This window comes from Barbus barbus, assembly GCF_936440315.1.
Source record: "Barbus barbus genome assembly, chromosome: 14".
In the NCBI taxonomy this organism is placed as follows: domain Eukaryota; kingdom Metazoa; phylum Chordata; class Actinopteri; order Cypriniformes; family Cyprinidae; genus Barbus; species Barbus barbus.
The window spans coordinates 14,491,531-14,515,006 of NC_136742.1; the positions used below are offsets into that span (position 1 = coordinate 14,491,531).

At 39.3% G+C, this 23,476-nt stretch overlaps 2 protein-coding genes across 2 annotated transcripts in view; one reads left to right on the top strand and one right to left on the bottom strand.

The window, feature by feature from the left end:
* Window positions 1-16,673, top strand: part of LOC306880288 (transcription factor IIIB 90 kDa subunit-like) — a 67,303-nt gene extending 50,630 nt beyond the window's left edge. The window contains exons 17-19 of the mRNA XM_079433733.1: window positions 13,059-13,113; window positions 15,307-15,490; window positions 15,852-16,673. Of these exons, the coding sequence (XP_079289859.1) occupies window positions 13,059-13,113; window positions 15,307-15,490; window positions 15,852-15,889 (277 nt within the window). The 3' untranslated portion in view covers window positions 15,890-16,673. The remainder of the gene's footprint in view (window positions 1-13,058; window positions 13,114-15,306; window positions 15,491-15,851) is intronic.
* LOC306880185 (creatine kinase B-type-like) overlaps window positions 1-23,476 on the bottom strand; it is a 985,569-nt gene that overhangs the window by 93,157 nt on the left and 868,936 nt on the right. The window lies entirely within an intron of this gene.

A 23,476-nucleotide genomic window follows, 5' to 3' on the forward strand; every position in this document is an offset into this window, starting at 1 on the left:
AACACTGAAGAAATGACACTTTGCTACAATATAAAGTAGTGAGTGTACAGCTTGTATAACAGTGTAAATTTGCTGTCCCCTCAAAATAACTCAACACACAGCCATTAATGTCTAAACCGCTGGCCACAAAAGTGAGTATACCCCTAAGTGAAAATGTCCAAATTGAGCCCAATTAGCCATTTTCTCTCCCCGGTGTCATGTGACTCGTTAGTGTTACAAGGTCTCAGGTGTGAATGGGGAGCAGGTGTGTTAAATTTGGTGTTAAATTGCTCTCACTCTCTCATACTGGTCACTGGAAGTTCAACATGGCACCTCATGGCAAATAACTCTCTGAGGATCTGAAAAAAAGAATTGTTGCTTTACATAAAGATGGCCTAGGCTATAAGAATTGCCAAGACCCTGAAACTGAGCTGCAGCACAGTGGCGAAGACCATACAGCAGTTTAATAGGACAGGTTCCACTCAGAACAGGCCTCGCCATGGTCGACCAAAGAAGTTGAGTGCACGTGCTCAGCGTCATATCTAGAGGTTGTGTTTGGGAAATAGATGTATGAGTGCTGCCAGCATTGCTGCAGAGGTCAAAGGGGTGGGGGGTCAGCCTGTCAGTGCTCAAACCATACGCCACACACTGCATCAAATTGGTCTGCATGGCTGTCGTCCCAGAAGGAAGCTTCTTTAAAGATGATGCACAAGAAAGCCCGCAAACAGTTTGCTGAAGACAAGCAGACTAAGGACATGGATTATTGGAACCATGTCCTGTGGTCTGATGAGACCAAGATAAACTTATTTGGTTCAGATGGTGTCAAGCGTGTGTGGTGGCAACCAGGTGAGGAGTACAAAGACAAGTGTGTCTTGCCTACAGTCAAGCATGGTGGTGGGACTGTCATGGCCTGGGGGGCACTGGGAGCTACAGTTCATTGAGGGAACCATGAATGTCAACATGTACTGTGACATACTGAAGCAGAGACTTAGCCGCAGGGTAGTATTCCAAGTCAAGTCAATATTATTTGTATAGCGCTATTAACAATGCAAATTGTGTCAAAGCAGCTTTACATCGGCTTGAAATAAAGCTTGGTGGCTTTATATCAGCTTTACAGTATTTAGACGGGGAAATAGTTTGTCGAAATAGCGTCATTCTCCTCTGGCCAGACAAAATCAGCAGTTTAAATCTTGGCTAAAGCAGAATCAGATTGTGCAAAGGACTCATCTGGTTCCTGTGGTCTTGTCCCGATGGCCGTCTTGGAAACAGGTTCTTCACTGGGGATCAGTCTCTGGGGCTCATCTAGATGTCCTGGCTGTAGAGGTCATCTCTGGGTGCTGATCCACCATCTGATCTGGATACAGTCTGGATCTTGGTGGCTACGGTGACCTCGGAATAAGAAAGAAACAGATTAATATTAGCGTAGATGCCATTCTTCTAAAAAGAATGGCATCAGGTGTTTTGGGAAGTGTTCCCGGTTCCGGTTGACCTAATTAATGCAGCCTAACAATCCTTTAACAGATTTGAGTTATAGAAATGCGATAGTGTATTATGTGTAAACCAGGTTAAAGAGATGGGTCTTTAATCTAGATTTAAACTGACAGAGTGTGTCTGCTTCCCGAACAGTGTTAGGTAGATTGTTCCATAGTTTGGGCGCTAAACAGGAAAATGATCTCCCGCCCGCAGTTGATTTTGATATTCTAGGTATTATCAAATGGCCAGAGTTTTGAGATCGCAGTGGACGTGAAGGACTATAATGCGATAAGAGCTCACTCAAATACTGAGGTGCCAAAACATTCAGTAAAACATTACTTTATAGGTAATTAGCAAGATTTTAAAATGTATACGATGTTTAATAGGGAGCCAGTGCAGTGTTGACAGAACCGGGCTAATATGGTCATACTTCCTGGTTCTAGTAAGAACTCTAAGTGCTGCATTTTGAACCAGCTGGAGTTTGTTTATTAAACGTGCAGAGCAACCACCCAATAAAGCATTACAATAATCTAGCCTCGAGGTCATGAATGCATGAATTAATGTTTCTGCATTTGACTGAGAGCATAGGTCATAATTTAGATTTATTTTTAAGATGGAAAAATGCAGTTTTACAAATGCTAGAAACACGTTTTTCGAAGGAAAGATTGCTATCAAAAAGTACACCTAGGTTCCTAACTGATGACGAAGCGTTTACAGAGCAGCCATCAAGTATTAGACAGTGATCTAGGTTATTATATGCAAAGTTTTTGGTCCAATGATTAACACCTCTGTTTTTTCAGAATTTAGCAGTAAGAAATTGCCAGTTTTTGATATCAACTATACATTCCGTTAGTTTCGCAAATTGTTAAGTTTCATCAGGTCGCAAAGAAATATAGAGCTGGGTATCATCAACATAACAGTGAAAGCTAACACCATGTTTCCTAATGATATCTCCCAAGGGTAACATGTAAAGCGTGAAAAGTAAGGGGCCAAGTACTGAGGCTTGAGGTACTCCATACTGCACTTGTGATTGGTATGATGCCTCTTCATTTACTGCCACAAATTGATGGCGGTCAGATAAGTACGATTTCAACCATGCCAGTGCACTTCCTCTAATGCCAACATAATTTTCTAGTCTATTTAAAAGAGTGTTGTGGTCGATAGTGTCAAACGCGGCACTAAGATCCAGTAGCACTAATAGAGAGATACAAGCACGATCAGATGATAGAAGCAGGTAGTTTGTAACTCTAATGAGAGCAGTCTCAGTACTATGAAATGGTCTAAAACCTGACTGGAAATCCTCACATATATCATTTTTCTCTAAGAAGGAACATAGTTGGGATGATACTACCTTTTCTAATATCTTTGACAGAAAAGGGAAATTCGAGATCGGTCTGTAATTAATTAATTCTTTGGGGTCAATTTTTTTAATGAGAGGCTTAATAACAGCCAGTTTGAAGGTTTTTGGGACATATCCTAATGACAATGATGAGTTAATAATATTCAGAAGAGGATCTATTACTTCTGGAAGCACCTCTTTTAGGAGCTTAGATGGAACAGGGTCTAAAATACAGGTTGTTTGTTTAGATGATTTAACAAGTTTATACAATTCTTCATTTCCAATAGAAGAGAATGAGTGGAATTGTTCCTCAGGGGATCTATAGGCCTCTCTACATCTGATGCGATACTGTGGCTGACAGCTGCATGGTTACAATTGTATCTCTAATAGTTTCGATCTTGGAAGTAAAGTAGTTCATAAAGTCATTACTACTGTGCTGCTGGGTAATGTCTGCACCTGCTGATGTTATATTTTTTTGTTAATTTAGCCACTGTATTAAATAAATACTTGGGGTTGTGTTTGTTTTCTTCTAAAAGAGACGTAAAGTAAGCAGATCTAGCAGTTTTTAATGCTTTTCTGTGGGATAGGGTACTTTCCCGCCAAGCAATACAAAATACTTCTAATTTTGTTTTCCTCCATCTGTGCTCCATTTTCCGGGCTGCTCTCTTTAGGGGCTCGAGTGTGCTCATTATACCACGGTGTTGGACTCTTCCTTAATCTTCCTTAATCGTAAAGGAGCAACCGTATATAAAGTGCTAGAAAAGTGAGAGTCAATAGTTTCTGTTACATCATCAAGTTGTACTGAGCTATTGGATATGCTGAGGAATTGAGAAGTCAGGAATATTATTTATAAAGCAGTCTTTTGTGGTAGAAGTGATGGTTCTACCATATTTGTAACAAGGAGTTGGCTTTACAGCTTTAGCTATATGGAATATACACGAAACTAGATAATGAGCTGAGATATCATTGCTCTGCTCCAATATTTCAACGCCACTGACATCAATTCCATATGACAGTATTAAATCTAGAGTATGATTTCGACAATGAGTAGGTCCTGAAACGTGTTGTTTTACACCAATGGAGTTTAGAATGTCTATAAATGCTGATCCCAACGAATCTCTTTCATTATCAACATGGATATTAAAATCACCAGCAATTAGGACTTTATCTGCAGCCAGCACTACCTCAGATAGAAAATCAGCAAATTTTTAATAAAGTCTGTATGGTGCCCTGGTGGCCTGTATACAGTAGCCAGTACAAACATAGCAGGGGATTTATCATTAACACTTGTTTCTTTGGATAACGTTATATGAAGCACCATTACTTCGAACAAATTATACTTGAAACCTGACCCGGTTCATGTTTGTAACTGTAATCTTGGGGGGTAGACTCGTTTAAAGCAATGTAGTCATCTGGTTTTAGCCAGGTTTCACAGGTTTATTCCAACATGATAACGACCCCAAACACACCTCCAAGACGACCACTGCCTTACTAAAGAAGCTGAGGGTAAAGGTGATGGACTGGCCAAGCATGTCTCCTGACCTAAACCCTATTGAGCATCTGTGGGGCATCCTCAAACGGAAGTTGGAGGAGCGCAAGATCCGTGATGTCGTCATGGAGGAGTGAAAGAGGACTCCAGTGGCAACCTGTGAAGCTCTGGTGAACTCCATGCCCAAGAGGGTTAAGGCAATGCTGGAAAATAATGGTGGCCACACAAAATATTGACACTTTGGGCCCAATTTGGACATTTTCACTTAGGGGTGTGCTCACTTTTGTGGCCAGCGGTTTAGACATTAATAGCTGTTAGTTGAGTTATTTTGAGGGGACATGAAATGTACACTGTTATACAAGCTGTACACTCACTACTTGTCACAACAATGAAATCAGGGACAAATCCCACCTCCCCTCTGTTGCTCTGGATTGCTGGAAGGTGAGATATAAGTAGGATAATCACACCTTTCTTCTCCTTCATGGATCTTTATTTTTCTCGAAGCCTTGTCCCCGAGTCAGACCCCTGGGTGCCATCCTCAGTGGCCTGCAGGAAGTGTGATAAGATGCCTTGTCACCACGAGCTGTAGAAACCACTGGGCCCTATTTGTTGCCTCCTCCAGGGTCAGATTGCATGTCTTTCCTCTGTATCTCCTCCATCATGCTAGATCTGAGAGAAGGAGCTGAATGCATAATGGCTTTGTCCTTCAGGAAGAGGATGCTCCGTAAGTATTTGTGGGGAAGCTTTTTTGCTATGTGTTGCTGCTGTTCTCAATGCAGACAGACTCTGTGTAAGCTTCCCCACTGTTTTAAATGAGTTCAGTGATATGTGATGCTTATTATTGATATTTTTTCTAGCTGTGCAACCACTATGAGGTGGAATGAGGTTCACTCCCAAAGAGGTAATAGTGGGTTTGGCTATTATAGGTCATTGAAGACTCGCTGTAAAGTAGTTTAGATACTGTTTTGAACACCATTGCCTGATGTTTTGGTTTTGTTCACATTTCTTCTGTCCTTCAACTTTTCACCTTTTCTTTGACATGTTTCTCGTGTTTCTGCTTGAAGCTATTTTTGAAATGGTTTAAGACTTGGTTTATATTTGTTTTGAGCATGAACAAGTGCAAAAGGGATGGAGTAATCTATATTTTAGCTAATTAATTTTTAATTATTTATGAATATTAGCATTTTATGTTTAGACCTGCCCCTCAATCTGCTCTCCAACTGCCCCTACAACTTAAAACCCAGCTGGAGAGCAGGGATTACAGCTGCGTAGTGGCACCCAAAGCTGGTGGAGAGCCTCTACCCATTACACTTCTCTCCCCTCTTAGATTTATTTACACAAAGCCAGCTGCCGTGTGATATTGGCTCAACAGAAATATTACTTCTCCCTGTCAGATTTCATCGACATGCATTATTGACAGACTGGCATATGGGCCCGGTGGAGCAGAAGTGCTCCCTCTGAAATGGCTGGGCCAGTTTTTTTCCCCTTTTTTAAAAAAAATGAGATCACACTAAGAGCCATTTAAATGTGTTGCCTAGCTACAAAGCCCATAAGAACACATCGGTAATAGTGGAAGTGTTTGATTTCCACCCTACAGCATTCAATGTGTTATATATAACCCATATGTGAATAGACCATTAGCTTTGGTACTCAAATACATACTTTGCTGCTAGAATTACATATATGTAGCTGGAAGATGAGGAAACAACTGTATAAATTTAGACTAGAAGCACCAAAGCTTTTATCCAATGTTATTAAAGCAAAAAGCCATGAGAGGCTGTGCATTAAATTGATTCTAGCTTAAGTAGGCCATCAGTGCTTCATTCTGCCTTTGAAAGAGTCCTGGGAGATCCTAGGAAATTATTGATGACAGAGCAGTGTTGGGATTGATTGTTAAGTGGGCAAATTTGTCTTGCATGAATTCGCTCCATTAGCCAGCTCATTCACCATCTGGCCCAGGGCGGGAGCGGGCTGCCAGGGGGTGTGTGAAGCCTGGTATAAGCCTGGTCCTCACCAGCTTCACCCATTCAGCCCTGAGGGCACCCTGTCTGACCTGTGGATTGGCCCATTTTTACCTCCTCCTGAGAGGTCACGAGAGTGACAAGCAAAATGTAGTACTCTGTTCAATAATGCAGATTATCCATCTGCTTCTAGTGATTTACTTTCAGTTAAGATGTCACAGTTCTGTTCTGCAGATGTACCGATTTTGACTTCACACTTTCGCCTGGTGCCAGGCACCTGTGAAAACCCTGTGAGGGGGAAGCAATGCACAGATGCTACCTAATGTTGCAATCTGTGAATGTACAGTACCTCAGACCTCCTGTGTACAGTATATCTGAAGAAAATGCAGTGTTTATCCACTATGGTTTTGCTTGGCTGACAGACTTTTCTCAATTTAATGAAATGCATTACTTAGTATATTAAACCGAACCTTGTGTTCTGTCATATTTAACTCAGATTCAGCTGTTTAGGTCCTGCTGAAAGATCATTGGGATTTAAGACATTTCGGATATCATAAAATATTTATTTAGTCTTAGGGCAAAATTGGAAGCTTTGGTTTACACATGCAAACTGATTAATCGCCTTTATGATATCTTAGTCTCAGATGAAGTTCTGACAGTATCACAGTCATCATTTCAATTTTGTTCACAATCTCAGTCATCATTTCAACCTTGTTCACAATCTCATGTCTTACTTATTTGGTTTGTGGCCTTAATGTGACCCCTGTTTTTGGCAGGCCAGTTGCCCAGCAAGGTGCATTAGCAAACGCCACTGCATCTCACGCCACTGTAATTCACACTTAGCTCACAGAGCAAACACACACCTACTCACATCATCGGTCACTTACCCTTCACTTTTCAGAGTATGCCCACACAATACTGAATGTGTACTTATACGGGATCCACATTTTGACCTGTAACCTCCAAACACATGCAGGACGCTCGCGGTTCCCAGTGGTCCAGGTCACATGCCAGAGGCCGTTCAGCTCAGTGTCACTTTCAGTCATGTGTGTAATATGTGAGTGTGGCACCCAGGAGGCTTATGGAGGATTGGGTTGTGATGTGGTCAGCCCCTGCTGGGCATGAAGGGGCAGTGCTGTGGAAACAGAGACAGAGAAGACCAGAGTTCAACAGTCATATTTAGAGCTTGTCCTCAAGATACACATATCTGAACGGTCCTGTTCTCTGTCTACATTCTCGCATTTTCTCTCTCTCTCTTTCTCTGCCGCTCACTGATCTGACATCTCTGGGCTGCAGATGCCCGCTATTAAATGCATAAAAGAGCTCTTGAAGAATAATTGGATGTGTTTACAGTGTTTGGCTCATCTGCCACTGGAGTTTAGGCTGTTAATTCTGCCTGGTTAAAGGGCCTCGGTGCCGCCCGTGAGCCGAGCCAGCTGATTGTAATGTGTTTAGAGAAGAGCAGACGGTCTGTCATAAATTGCATCAGTGATTTATAGAGGCGGCCATGGGAGGGTCAGTGTTCACTGTACTCCGGAGCCGGTGTATGTCTGTGTTCGAGCGAGAATGTCTGACATGTGCATCAGATTGAGAGCTAATGGCTCTGGTCCAAATCTTGATGAGCTGCTGTCTTCATAGGCTGTCTCTATCAAAAACACTGTGTTCTGATCTCTTCCATTTAATAGCATGATCACATTAACAAAACTTCAGTGAAATTTTGTAGACAGAGTAGTTCTATTGTCAATAGTGTATTGATGCATTAAACACTGCTTACTTCACTTACTTCCAAACCAAGCAGCTTTGTATTAGTAAAAAAAAAGTAAATTAACAATTTGAAAATTCAACTAATCAATGCAAAATTCCTAATCCCGTGAATTCCTATTAAAATGACATGCAAATGTGACAGCACCTTAACTCTTGATTTTGTGCAGGGCATGCCACAATGACCATTTTTGCTGATTTTTTTTCTATACCATTGTCTGTGAAATCATATTGGTCACACAACTGCGCATTAAATATCAAATAATATTATGTTTATCATTGGAAGTTTGTCGTACCATGTCTGTTCAGTACGTGATGTTAGGCAACATCCTGATTTATAATGACTGTTTGCACAGCAAGATTTTCCCATTTGCTCTAATAGCAAAAGAATAAATCCATGACAGTGTATCTATGACTATGACAAGATATGTAGAAATATTTAGAGACTGATTTTGTTCATCAGAAGAGAGAAAAAAAGCCATATTTGTTGTCACTCCCTCAGCTGTTGTATAGAAACATTTAGGTATCAGTGTTAACTAGTTTTCTGTAATTTAATTCCAAAGTAATATAAAACAAAGTATAGTGTTATAAATGTTAATTTTGAAAATGAAAATGTACATTTAACACCATTATAACCATTTAAAAATTCTTAAAATATCATAATAAAATATTTTTAAAAAATTAAATATATATATAAAAAATAGATTTATGATGTTAATAACACCATAACACATCATCAGAGTCTGTGAAAAAGGCCCATTGCTAAACTAACTGAATACTATAGTAAAATTCATAGTACAGACAAAATAATGAGAGAGATGTTTTTAGTATGGAATAAAATACATTTAAAATATTTAGTGCTGTCTTAGATTTTGGCCTAATTGAGTCATTATTTTACTGAGTTGTCAACTTTGTTATGGGGAGTGAAGGAAAGTGTATATTGCTGTATGGACATGCAACATGGACACATAGTACTGTCTGACAGATATTACTGAAGGCTGCCTGATATTCTCCTTGGCAGCCCATGTAAACTGCTAAACTAAATCTGACCACAGGCGGCTATTTTAGTCTGAGCACTTTGATGTGTTCTCTACCTGTCAGTAATTTTGAGCAGCCAGGTTAGCTGACATTGTGTTTGGAGGACAGGACTTGTGGAGAAGGGCGGTCTAATTCAGTAGCAGAAGTTAGTGAAGTGGCTAACATCCCTCTTAGCACCTTTAAAACAAGGTAAATAACAGTAATTACATTACTTTTAAAGCAGATGCTCTTTACTGGTAGTGTTTTGAGGACCCACTTACAACTCAGTCGACTCCACACAGCAAAATGATATAAGAAATTAAGACTTTTTTATATCTTGAATTAGGTTTATTTTCCTTACCCCTGTGATAAACAGCTTTTTTTTTAACATTTGGGGCCCTATCATACAGCTGGCGCAATATGGTGTCAGGCGCGACGCAAGTGTTTTTTGCTAGTTTCAGCCCGACGCAGTTATCATTTTCACGTCCTGCACCACGTTGTTTAAATAGCAAATGCATTTGCGGCCATTTTTGCGCCCATGGGCGTGCTGTTCTGAAAACGAGGTGTGTTCAGGCGCATTGTATTGCTATTTTGAGGCAACTGAAACAGACTACGCCATTGACCAACTAAAACCTGGTCTTAAAGTAAATGGCGTAATATTTTTTTCTTATTTAAAGAGCGCATTAGTAATATGCACCTATCCACCTTTTTCTTCAACGTGGAAGTAAGCCTATGGGTGAGACTTCCGGTTCATTAGCCAGAAACAACGAGGAGAATAACAACATGCAGTAAACGGTAAAACTGTTTGCACTACAAACCACTGTGTTCATAATTAAGATAATACATTAAAATAATATAATAAGAGACATCAATTTTCAATATCATGCAGCAAAAAGAACTGTTTTGTACAGCTGAAAATAACTGGATGCGGATGAGACCGGAAGCTAGACCCATAGAATTTACAAATGGCCACGCCCATTTTTACCGCAAGAAAAAGGTGGATAGGCGGGTCCACAACGCATGTACGCTCTGCTTATTTCACATATAGGCATGCACAGCAGCACACAAACATGCCAAATATTAAAAAATAAAAGATTACAGTGTAAAAGATAATTATTGTTTAGGCTACATAAATATAAAAATGCCTACATGTCATAATGGATAGTCATTGCATGTATCAGAATTAGGCTACCTATTTGCTCGCGCACGAGCAGCTCCGTTTCCTCTCTTGAGACGCGTTCAGTCTTTGCGCTTGCAAATTCCACCATGTAAATAGTGAATCCGCCATGGCGCGAGCGCAACTGGCTCTTAAAGGGAATGGGAGAGGAGTTATTGCACATTATGCCCAAACCACACCCATTACTCATTTAGAGAACAGGGACAACCCTTTTGGACCATGCGCCAGGCGTGCCGACTGTTTTTCCCATCGTTAAACTAGCAAAAGTGGATATGGACCTGCGCACCTAAGTGCACCTGCGCCGTGCGATCATTAAAATAGGGCCCTTCAGCTTTAAATGAAAACATGTGAATTTATGTTTAAAACAAGAGAAAGGTTTTTTTTTTCCTCTGGAAAAAAAGTTTTATTATTTTATTTGCTTCTCAAATTAATCTTGTTATATATATATATATATATATATATAGAGAGAGAGAGAGAGAGAGAGAGATGTTTTAGTTTTTTGTACTGGAAAATGAGAACTTTTGATTAAGAAAATGATTTTTTTGGGCCCTTGATTTGCCCTTGAAGGAGGAAAAACAACCTTTCTGAACCGTCTGCTCAGGTCTTCCGTCTGGTTCATTTTTAGCAGCATCCTCACTCACTTCAGCTGAGCTGGTGCATTCAGTATTGTAAGATTATCTATGTTTCCCAATCCCTGCAAGCAGAGGCATCCGATACACAATATGTGCTCTAGATTTAACTGGAGGCCATTTCACTTCCATGGCTGAAGATTTGTAAGTGTATTAGTCACACTTGGGTTGTAGATCTGCGCCTCTTCCCAAGACTATTCACTCTGCGAGGCCGCTCTGGGGTGATTTTGTTTTCCAGTAATGTGTTGGATAATCCTAATGCTGGAGTTGTGTTGAGGATGTGTGCCAGGACCAGGACACTGGTGCATGGAGCAGATCTGGCCAGAACAGACTCGACTGGGCTCTGTCTGGCCAGCATGCTGCAGATGGCTAATGTAGGCCGCCACTCCTAATGAGTTACCACAAAGGAAGCCCCTTTCTCAGCATGTACTTTCTCTCTCGCTCACTCTTTCTGTCCTCCTCTCTTTCTTAAGCAGATTAATTAGCAGCACTTCCCCTTATCGGCCAAGAAAGTGCTCTCACTAAGTCCTCGGGGAGATCTCACCAGGGAGGCACAGTCGCTGCCCAGCTTTTCTGCACTTTATTTTGTGTTTATATGCCTGTGTTAGTGTGTATTTGTGTGGGTTGTTCTGTGTATTTTGACAATATTGAGACTATGTGAAGCTGATTTTGCATATGCAGTGTTCAACAATACTTTTGCAAGAACACAATAAATGTACATGCGACATAACAGAATGGACAATTTACACCATTCATGTCTGTCCTTGGCACAGCTTTCCAAAATTTGTGGATTTTTGGCTTGCATGGTATTCACTATAAATTGCCCTAAAACTTTTAGAGGCAACTTTCTATAGACAGTCAATGCTATATTGTAAACCGTATTGTATGAGATCTAGCAAAACTGCTTTTAGCCATTATGCCCAGAAATCTGTAAACTTTTCCAAGTTTAAATGAGACAAGCTCCCAAGCATTCAGATTTTTAGAAATCTGGTGAAAACATATATTTTCAGGTTAGCTTTTTTAATTTGACATTTAAATTATTATTATTATTAATTATTAATAATAAATATGAATGATAATAATTATTGTTATTATGTCCTCTTGCTGTTGATTTATTTTTGCCTGTGCAGCAGTTTTTATTTATGAAAGGTTCTATAGAAATTAAATGTACAGTATTATATAATTAAATTATTGTTATTACCATACATGAATATACTCCTCTATTTATTTTGTGCTTCAAGGGATAGTTCACCCAAAATGAAAAATCAGTCATTAATAACTCATGTTGTTTCCTCACAAATTAAGATATTTTTTATTAAATTTGAGAGCTTTCTGACCCTCCATAGACAACAATGCAACTACCACATCCAAGGCCCAGAAAGGTAGTAAGGACATCGTTAAAATAACCCATGTGACATCAGTGGTTCAGTCTTGATTTTATGAAGCTATGAGAAAACTTTGTGCGCCCAAAGAAACCAAAATAATGACTTTAGTGTTGCTGTCAATGCAGGGTCAGAAAGCTCTCTGATTTCATCAAAAATATCTTAATTTGTGTTCTGAGGATGAACGAAGGTCTAACAGGTTTGGAAGGACATGAGGGTGAGTAATTAATGACAGAATGTTCATTTTCGGATTAACTATCCCTTTAAATAACTTATCTATATATTCTTCTTCTGTCTTGTATGTATAAAAATGTGTATAGACAAAACCTTTCACTGCCATTGTAGCACTTTAAGCTCTAAACCAGCTAATCATAATTGTGACATAAATAGCAGTCTGTCTTTGTGGTTTTCACTGGACTAACATGAAGCCAGATCAAGGTCATTCTCATTTCAGAAAGTTCCCTTCTTCCTCTCTCGTCTTCCCCCATCAAACTAATTAATGTTTTATACTGGTCTCTTTAATATTAGCCCAAAATAGTGCTGGTGTTTGGTGTTTAAATCCAGTCGCCGGGAAGTGTAAGCTAAGCATTTCATCAGTGCCACAGGGCTTCTTTAGCCCCAGTAGTGCAGGTCTCAGTGTGAATCTATTGCTTTAGATATGCCTCAGTAATCTGCTGTGGGGTGGGAGTAAAGAGGGGGCAGGAAGTATGCTTCATATTTTTAGAAGGGAAATTAGGCCGGTTATGAGCTCTTGAGCTCTTATGTCAATGTATAAGCTGCTCTGAAGAAGGTTGAGGCCACTGAAGATTCACTAAATAATTATTGAATTCTTTCTGCTTTTCTTTCTTTAGACTCCGCCCCTTAATATCATCTGCACCCAAGAAGAAGAGGACAGCAGCCACACCGGTAGGTTGAACGAGTGCCTTGTATTATTACTGTTAATGTTAATATTTTATTAAGTTTATTTTACAATGGACATCAAGTGGTAATCCAACATTACTAAAATGTATTCTTATGCTTTAAAAAATGTTTCAAATGTTAGTAGGCCCAACAATATGCAAAATACATTTCAAATTTTGATGATTTCAGCCAATAATTCACACAAAACACACGTTAGAACAAATCATGTTTAATCTTGTTGCAACCAATTTGATTGGAATTACAGTCCTGGACATTAAAAATATATGGCAAGAGTTTTCTCTCCTGTTTTTGAACTATGCACCTCATTTCATAACCCAAGGTCTAATGTGATTACTGAATGGCATCCCAGTGCTGAGCTGTTTGTGGTCTGTTGTCTTGTTTACCTAATGAACAATATTTCATGAATATCAGCTTAGTAGAGGTCGAATCAAATTCACTTGATTAACTCTACTTGACTTCAGTGGTAAATCCATCATGATAATCAAATACTTCATAGCTAAATGTCACGGCGGTAAATAGCTAACCAGCATATTTCACAATACAGGGTAAATATGTCATATACATTTAATTGAAAGTCAATATTTGTGATAATGTTCAAGCCACAGAATTTGATGGATTGCCTCTGTGGTAGCTGGGTCTTAGTGTCTCTCTTCAAAATAGTCGAGCTTAAATAATCAGCAGTGTGGCCTGAAGTGCATGTACAAATAGAAATACAAATACAAATAAAATAGCTATTGTGGGGGGAAAATCACGCACAATATGATTCTAGGGGTCAAGTTTGCTCTCGCAATGAAGCTCCTCGCTGTCTCATCCAGGTTGCCGCCAATGTTCTGAACTAAATCAGTTTTATATAATGTATTGTGCCTTTCTCAGAGAGATTCAGAGGAGAGTCATTCTTAACAAAGAAACATTAGCTGTTTGCCATTTTTTCCCACAAAACAAGAACAAGCAGAGCATTCATGCAGTGCTTGAAACATGCATTAGAGGTCTTAGTTCAGATGTCTCAAGAAGTCGTAGAATGCATTAAATAGAAAAGAACTGGAATATTATCTTTTATCATTTTCTTCTTCCTAATGAGATCATTAATGCCCCAGCCCAGATTCTCTAGCCATTAGGCCTCTGCTTGTCTCTGTGATCCCAGCCCGGGTTACTCACTCTGGGTGTAACCCACAGGTGAGTTACAGGGCATCTTCTAGGCCTTTGCCAAGCTTGGCAGCCCCTATTACAAGAACCCCGCTGCTGCTGTTTCCCCTTAACTGGCACTGCCTGAAGAGCGGCCTCACGGTACAGCGGCAAGTCTGTGCTATAATTACCACTGAGACTTTCATGCTCTTCCTCCGTTTTTCACAACATGATAATTGATTGAGACCTCTGCTTCCCCTGAGCTGTACTTCCTTACACAGATGCCTGCTGGGAAATGTAGCCCTGATTCACTTGGGCTCCTTCTTTTCGATTTGATCTGTTTTTCCTCGACTGTGTAGAATCACTATTTTTAGTTTTTTTTCTTTTTATTGGACAGATTTTCAGATTTTATTGACAGGAAATTATTATGGAGAAAAGAAAGGGAGGGGAATGAGTGCAGGATGAAGGCCAGAGTCAAACCTGCATTTCCCACATGAGCACCATGATTTAACATGTCAGATGCAGTAATGCTTGCCACTAAACTATGGGGCAGAGTAAGAATCAGTATTGAGCATTATTATAGAATATATTTGTGAAAAAGGGATCAGGATTTGTTGCAGGTCAGATTCAAACTTGAATTTCCCACATGAACACCATGATTCAACATGTCAGATGCACGTATGCTAGCCACTACACTACGGTGCTGACTTAGAATACGTTTTTTAACATTATTGTGGAAATTATTGGGGAGAACAGGAAATGGGCTTGGAATTTATTGCAAGCCAGATTCAAACCTGCATTTTCCACATGAGTACCACAATTCAATTCATTAGATGCATACTTAGCCACTACACTTCTTGATCAGTATTGAACAATATGGAGATAATTAGGCAGATTGAGGGGGAATAGGATGTAGACACATTGCAGACCAGATTCGAACTATAATCACCCACATAAGCACAACGATTTATATCTGACAGTAGAATTTGAGGACAGCATTGTTAGTTTATATACAAATCTGTTGTCTCTTATTGTTCTGAACATTATTTATTTCAGGTCACTCCCAGCATTACTATGATGTTGCCTCCTGCAGCCCCAGAGCCCCCTCCGGCCCCCACCCCTCCCCCCGTGTTGGAAAGTGGGCCTGTGGCATATGAGGAACCCGCTGAGGAGGAAGAGGAGAATGAGGAAGAGGCAGAGGAGTCTTGCATTAGCGCCATGGAGCTGATAGGTGGAAATGGTCAGTATGTCACAGCGGATTGTAGTCATGTCACTGACAAGGATAATGAAGTCACGGCTCAAGGGTTCAATGATCAAGAGTTTCCTAGATTAGTTCCAAGGTCTGGCTCCTCATTTTGACAAACTGCGTAATGCTAAGTGGGCTGTAACTCTCTAGAATTTGTGGCAGACTGCATTTGAAGTGTTTATCATCTTGATAAACTGCTCCTATCTCTGCTCCTCTGCAAGTCATACATCTACAAATAGTTGCTTATCACAGTAGTGTCCTAGTAACAGTTTACCAATATAATTTGATCTAATCTTTAGCGTTCTCTTTTAACAACATGTATCTAGAAACGACATTAAAACCTTTCTCTTTACAGACTATGGATGTGAAGCTGAAGAAGAGGAGGTATTTTAGACGGCACCCTATCGTCTGTTCCCTGAACTTCTTCTCATCCTCCTATCCACTTCTATTACTCCCTATAGCAAGGAGAGGAGAATTTAAGGCACATTTGAGACACCGATAATATGATGCACGTTTACGAAAGGTCATTCTCCCTCACAGTGCATTAGATGACTGGTTAAACTGCAGCATCTGGGTGATGAATGAGCTACAATGGGAGAAGGTGGCTGGCAGCTTTACATTGAAGAACATAAAACCATTTTAGCACTTTGCTGGTGTTACACTAAAAGTGCAAGAGACAGGAAGCTCTGAAGTAGTTTCCTGGATATCTCAGAGAATTGTGCAGGATTTGAACCTGTTGGTAATTCCTGAAAGGTGATGATATTGATGTCTGCTTAGCTTGCTAATAATATTGAATGCATTGTGGGACAATGTAATAGCAATTTGTTGTACATTTACATTTGTTGTACAACATTGCGCATACATAGTAGGAAGCTGTGAAAATGTCACTTTTAGTGTTTTAACTTTTTATTTTTAGCTATTTTATGATATGTCTGTATATATGCACATGTAACCGTATTATGTGCACTGTTATATATCCTAATTCCATGAAAAAGTAAATCTCCCTGTGTTGGATTATGATAAATATTAATGTATTGTACAGCAATGTTATGACCTTCATTTTTTTTAACTGTTTTCATTAGATCATCAAATGTAGATTTCAGAGTACACAGTGAAAGCAGAATATTTTAATGTGTATGTAAATAAATTCACATCTGTTTAGGATGTTTTAATGATGATTTTATGGTGCTTTTGCATTCATTTTGCAGTTTAAAAGCCCCCATACCCGTTCATTGTAGTTAAATGGAAAAGAATGAGAGCACAGTCTTCTTTTGTGAATTCTCCTTTTATGTTCCACTGAAGAAAGAAGAAAAGTCATACAGATGTGGAACGACATGACAGTGAGTAAATGGCAACAGAATATCACATTTTTGGTTGCACTAATCATTTAAATTGTGGATGCAGAGTTCATTTCTTTATATGTTTTCCCTACATTTCCTTTCTTGTTTCTTTTTATATTTTTCATGTCTAACAAATAATGTACAGTATTACCTTACAGCTGAAATTCTAAAAAAAATTTTGCCAGCTGAACCTCTTTGACCTGAATTAGTTATTTGAAGTACCCAGAGATTTTATGTTAATATTTAAATAACAAATTCCTGTTTTCAGTTCTTTGAGTAATGGTCACATGACATGCAGGCAAACAATTAAATTGTTGAATTTTTATACCTTAATTTATTATTAGCTTTTCATTAACTCAAAAAACACTAGCAGTTCCCTCACAAACCCCAGTTAAGCAAACCACAGCATGCTACACATCTACACAGACTCACTTCCCACATGCTACACATCTGATACAATTGCTAATGCCTCAAATCAGATTTATTCAGGAGTCATGGTCAAGGTGGTTTAAGATTTCGATTCATCAGTGCTTCCTGAATTTCATTACAAAAATCGAGCTTAATGTCTTTGTGCAACTATGATCCGAGCATTCATGAACCACAGCAGCTGAAACATACGAAACCAGTTTTCATTTGTGAGTACTGTAATGGCTAATGATATAGATTTCTTATGAGTCTGCGGTCAGATGAATACCATGGGCTTTGCCTGTGGCTCATATACCCTGACAGAGCTCATCAACAGATAGCTCATTAGACCAAAAGCCTCCAAAGTGATCCAGTAGAACCATTTACCATAATCAACCATCAGCCTCTCTGTGTGAAAGGCTATATTCATACATGGCAGAGCCGTATGCTGCTACCTGGAGGTTTAAGATGTGTTTGCTTTCGAGAGCATGGAGAAACTGCAGCCCATTTAACCCGCTCTGCTGATCAGACTGAAGGGTAACAAGACACTATAATGGTCTGCTTCTGCAGTACTGCAGCCTGTCACTCATATCTGATTTGATTTGTCCACAGATGCAGGCTCAGGGTGCCCTTATACTTCAACTGTATCGTGTTCAGTTCATCAAAACATTGTGTTCAAATTGCTTCCCACTCTTGTCTGACTGCAGACCTACTCTGTTTTCAGTCGGGCTGGTATATTAATCACACGGTCCTCTTGGAGCAAGGTCAACATTGTGATTTTAACATCCTGTAGATAACCGCAAGGTATCACTGGACTGTGTTTCATAGTTACCAGCCCAAACTAAAGTTAGTTATGTTTCCATGCAGCTTGTTAAGGAGAGTTATGCTCTACCTTATTTGTGATTTTATTTTTTTTTAGATTGTGCTTGAAGGATGATGATGAAGCAATAAAAGAATCCCATAGATTTGCATTGAAGGAGAGATGCGAGCAATCTGTTGAACTGAAGGTAGGGTATTTTTTCTTGGGCTATTAAAAATTTCTAGTAGGTTTGACTCTCTCCCAGGTCCGTAAAAATGAATGCATAGCGTAGTTTGTCTACCTAAACATTTAGTTTCACCTCAAAAGACAATTTAGGTAACTTCAAGTAACCAACATGTTTTTAAATGAAGGGTGCACTCAGTTGATTATGTTTTGGTATATGATACATCAGTTATACTGATACCTAGTGGTGTGTATGTATTATCATGCAAAAGTTTTCAGTTACCAATACAGAAATACACTATTCATAGTTCTTTTTTGGTTAGTTGACTAAATGCACATTTAAAGTTTGACCCAAAAATTAAAACTCTGTCATCATTTACTCTCCCACATGTCATTCCAAACCGATAAAACGTCCTTTTTTTATGCAGAATACAAAAAAAATAAAGATATTTTGAGGTATGTTGATAACCAGAGTTTCGGTTCCCATTGACTTTCATTGCATTGCATTATATTTGTTCATTTAATGGAAGTCAATGGGACCCTAAACTGTTTGGTTACCAACATACTTCAAAATATCTTCTTTCGTATTTCACAGAAAAAACAATGTCATGTAAGTTTGGAACAACATGAGTGTGAGTAAATGATAATAGAAGTTTCATTTTTAACTGAACTATTCCTTTAAGAATTTGTGTGTGTTTTATCAAAATATGTGCTTTGTTTTTTCTTTTATTACAGCTGAGGGATGAATTGAAATTACCCTCTTTGGTAATCAACATCATGCCACAGATGCTGTTCGTAGACATAAAGTGGAAAATAATGGATGATAATGTCTTATGACACTCATTAGATACAATGACGGTGATGATGGTTGTGATGAATAAGTGATTAATGCAGTCCCTTTAGGTTTCACAGCAAATGCAACATGTCATGCTGTTTGCACCCTTTCTAGCCACAGGCTGTTTTGAGCTGCTCTTCGCCTTGAGCTATGGTAAAGCCTGTGGATTGTGCATAATCATTTTTATGTGAGCCACAGGCCAGCTGTGTCCTGGAGGTTGAGGGTAGAGGGCTGTGAGATTTACACAATGTGACGCTTCTCCTGTGTGCTGGCAGATAGCTCATCTGTCTCCTCTGACCAGTCACTCCATTGGGCTCAGGTGAGAGTAAACATGACCTCATTGATCTTCACTATGTTTGTTCAGGCCAGGCCAAAATAAGCATATACACTTCAAAAAAAAGAAAGAAAGATTCACACAGAACACACTGCTTTTTAATAGTTTTCAATCACATCCATTGTGTGTTGTATGAGTGCTGCATTTTAAAATGTTATTTGTGCCTAGATGTTTTGCTGTTGCTTGTTTTTATTTTACTTTTGTGTTGTTTTATTTTAAGAGGAAGATAAATCTCGTATACAGATGTAAGGAACTGACATTCTGAAATAAATGTTTGAGTATGGGGTAGGAAAAGAAAACACACAGAGATCTTACACAATTATTGATACTAAATTCCACATGAACTAAATTGGTCTAGAAACTTTATACATGCTTACAAAACTTCTGAACTTATAAGTCTAATATGAATAAATGGTATAAATGATTTTGGGCCATTGAATTATTGCGAAATAACGTACTCTCGAGGTGGCAATGCGGTCTGTGCAGTATTTTTTAACAAATAAACGGCCCGTTGTCAAATATTCTAATTATTATAATTGCAAATATAATGACTAAATGAGATGTTGGAGGCTTAATGATGGTTACATTGAATTCATACAAACGTAGTGTAGCTCGTTAATAGCCTAGTTATACAGTATGTTATAGCCAATAACGTTTTACTTTTGGTAGTTGTATTAAGATTTACAATTCATAAACGTGTTCATTTGTGAAGATTATCACAATGAATAAAATGTGTAAGAATCCTAAACTTTCGTTGGTAACAGAGCTGATTTTCTGTAATAATCCAAAAGCCAATGGAAAATCCCATTAGGTTTTTGTCAAGGGAATCATGTTAATGCTAACTTCAGGGTTTGGTCTACAAAAATACATTATCAAAATAGAAGTTTTCTTGTGGTATTGTGTTGTTATTATCAATTAAAAAACTTAAAAGTTCAATTGTGTGCTAATCAATGTCAGTTTAAAAACAGTGGACCAATCAGAAGTCATCGAGTGTGGGGCAACCAATCGCAAGCAAGTGTGAAAATATCTGCTGTTCTTGTCTTTCCATTATATTACTTTTATTTATTTATTTTTTGCCGTTGCATATCTCATACTCCACATTTTTTACTGTTCTTCACTGCATTTAATTTTCTGTGTGAACAGCCCCTAATTAATCAATATTTTTGTTATGTTTTACATTTCTAATAGCAAAACTGTGTAACATAATATGCCCTCCTTATATGTGAATTTCTCCACTGAAAGTTGTCCTTTCACCTTCTCGTCTCCCCCTGCTCTGCCGTACTCTTCATGTCTCTCTGCATCTCTTTGAGTTATTGCAGACTGAACTAGAGATATATGCAACCTATCTCTCTTTTCCTGCAGTGCACCAATTATGTAACCGTTCAGAGGTTGTCCCACGCAGGCACACAGAGATGCTGTCACGTCTCCAAATGATCACCGTCTTGGAACGGTACACTATGTAGAAAACATCCTCTTCACTTTCATTCCCTGCAGAGTTGTCTTGTGCTGTTGTCTGCTAAATTTACCGCGCTTGCTGTGATGGGGCAGCGCGCCATGCATCCCCTCACTGCTCAGCTGTTCTGGGAAACAGTTTAGCTGAGGAAGACCCCCATCCTCTGTACCTTCAAACCCATATCCCACATGCCTCTTAATTACGCACAAAAGCCCAACGGTGCGGACAATAGAATATAACATGCACATTAAGAGGTATAACACACCACTCGCCAGGGCCCATTCAAGTGATCTATTTAAAAGCCCCGTCCCAGCCCCTCCAAGCCATCTGCTGCTCCGCCACTTGTGCATTCTCCTGCCTCGCATCTTAAGGCCAGACATTTATTCTCTTCTAGTCTTCTTTTTTTTTTTAAATAGCCTTTATTTAACCAGAGTGCCTAATCACTTTCTCATTTGTGATGCAAAAGGTGAGGGGCAGTTCAATTACACAGGACAACATTTGACATTAGCTGCAATGCCATTGCACAGTGATACACGGTTGCATCATTTTAACATTATTAAATAGAAAAATTTCTGCAAAAATATGTAAATGTCAAAACAATCGGCAAATAATTAGCTAGAGCTGTCTGTAAATGAAAGACTATTAAATCATCAATCTTTCATATTAAGTTTTATAACTGGAGTATCTGAGACCCCAAAATGAGTTTGTTTATAGCTTGCTATCGCATTGAAATGATGTGTATAATCAGTTTTCATAAGATTATGAAAAACCATGTAGTAACACTTAAAGGTATAGTTCACCCAAAAATGTAAAATTGTGTAATTTACTCAACCTTGTGTTGTTCCAAACCTGCATGATTTTCTTTCTTCTGTTGAACTCAAAAGAAGATATTTTGAAGAATGTTAGTAACCAAACATTCTTGGTTCCGATTGACTTATATTGTTTTTTGTCTGAATTAAAAGTAAAACTGAGTAAATAATGACAAAATGTAATTTTTTGTGGAGACTATTCTGCTTGGATCTAGCAGAATGAACTTGGTATCTGAGACCCAAACAGAACATGATGGTTATAATATAACAACAATGCAATTTGTCTACCTTGGCTTCTTCTTAGTGCTCTTCCTTATCATCTGTCTAACAACACCATCTGTGTGGGAAACATTTTGGGAAAGTCCCATTCATCTGTTATAATATCATGACATAATGTTGCTTTTGATCATCAAAGCCTCCAGCAATCTCTTCACCATCAGACACTTCACTTGTAGCCTGTAAATGATATGCGGTATGTTCATCACAACCTCAAATGTAATAAACAATACAAGGTAACATGACAAGACAAGACAATACATGCCTGACACGCTAAACTGAGAACACATTTTTTGTTTTTGTCAAAGAAAGCCTAAACATACGCTTCATTTCAGAGCTGACCAGAGATGCTCGAGTGTCCTCACTAAAGTAGGACCACAGAGGCTGAAAATTATAAAATGTTTGGCTGATACATTTACATTTATTCATTTAGCTGACGATTTTATCCAAAGCGACTTACAATTGCTATATATGTCAGAGGTCGCACGCTTCTGGAGCAACTAGGGGTTAAGTGTCTTGCTCAGGGACACATTGGTGTCTCACAGTGGATTCGAACCCGGGTCTCTCACACCAAAGGCATGTGTCTTATCCACTGACTTTTAAATGTCCAGCGCACTTCCAATCAGACTTAATTGTCTCACCCACTCATGTATACAGGCTGTCACAAATCCGGTTCGTGGCCTTCCTTCCAACTGTCACAAGAGGTCGCCTCTCACACTGGACTGCATTTCCCATCATCCATTGCACTGACGACACACACAGCTGATTCCACTAATCACGCTCACACCTGAGAATTATCACACAATTACCCACCCTACTTAAACCATGGACTTCCTCTTCCTCTCTGCCGAGTATTGTTCTGCATTTAGCACTCCCCTAGTGTTAGCTACCTTACCGAGCCATTCTGTGTTTTCTGTTTAGTTCCAGTATTGTTCTGCATTTATAACTCTCCTAGTTTTAGCTGCGATACGGAACCTTCTTTGTTGTCTTAGCCTTGCCTTGCCTTGTGTGTTTTCTTTTGTTTCGATTCTTGCCCGTGTTTCCTGGATTAACCCCTTGCCTTGCCGTTCGGACTCTGTTTGCACCTCTATTGGACCACTGCTCGTTTACCTGGATTATCTCTCTGCCTCACCCTGTTGGATATTGTTCGCCGATCAAAGACCCACGCTTGTTCTAGGAATACTCTTGTGTCTTGCTCTTGTGTCTTGCCCGTGCCATACCTGTTCGCTGTTGTTTGATAATCCTGCCTGTTATTTGACTGTTTATTAATAAAAGCTTGGGGAAGTCGTGGCCTAATGGTTAGAGATTCGGACTCGTAATCCAAAGGTTGTGGGTTCGAGTCTCGGGCCGGCAGGGATTGTAGGTGGGGGGAGTGAATGTCCAGCGCTCTCTCCACCCTCAATCCCACGACTGAGGTGCCCTTGAGCAAGGCACCGAACCCCCAGCTGCTCCCCGGGCGCCGCAGTATAAATGTGCACGTTGGATGGGTTAAATGCAGAGCACGAATTCTGAGTATGGGTCACCATACTTGGCAGTATGTCACTTC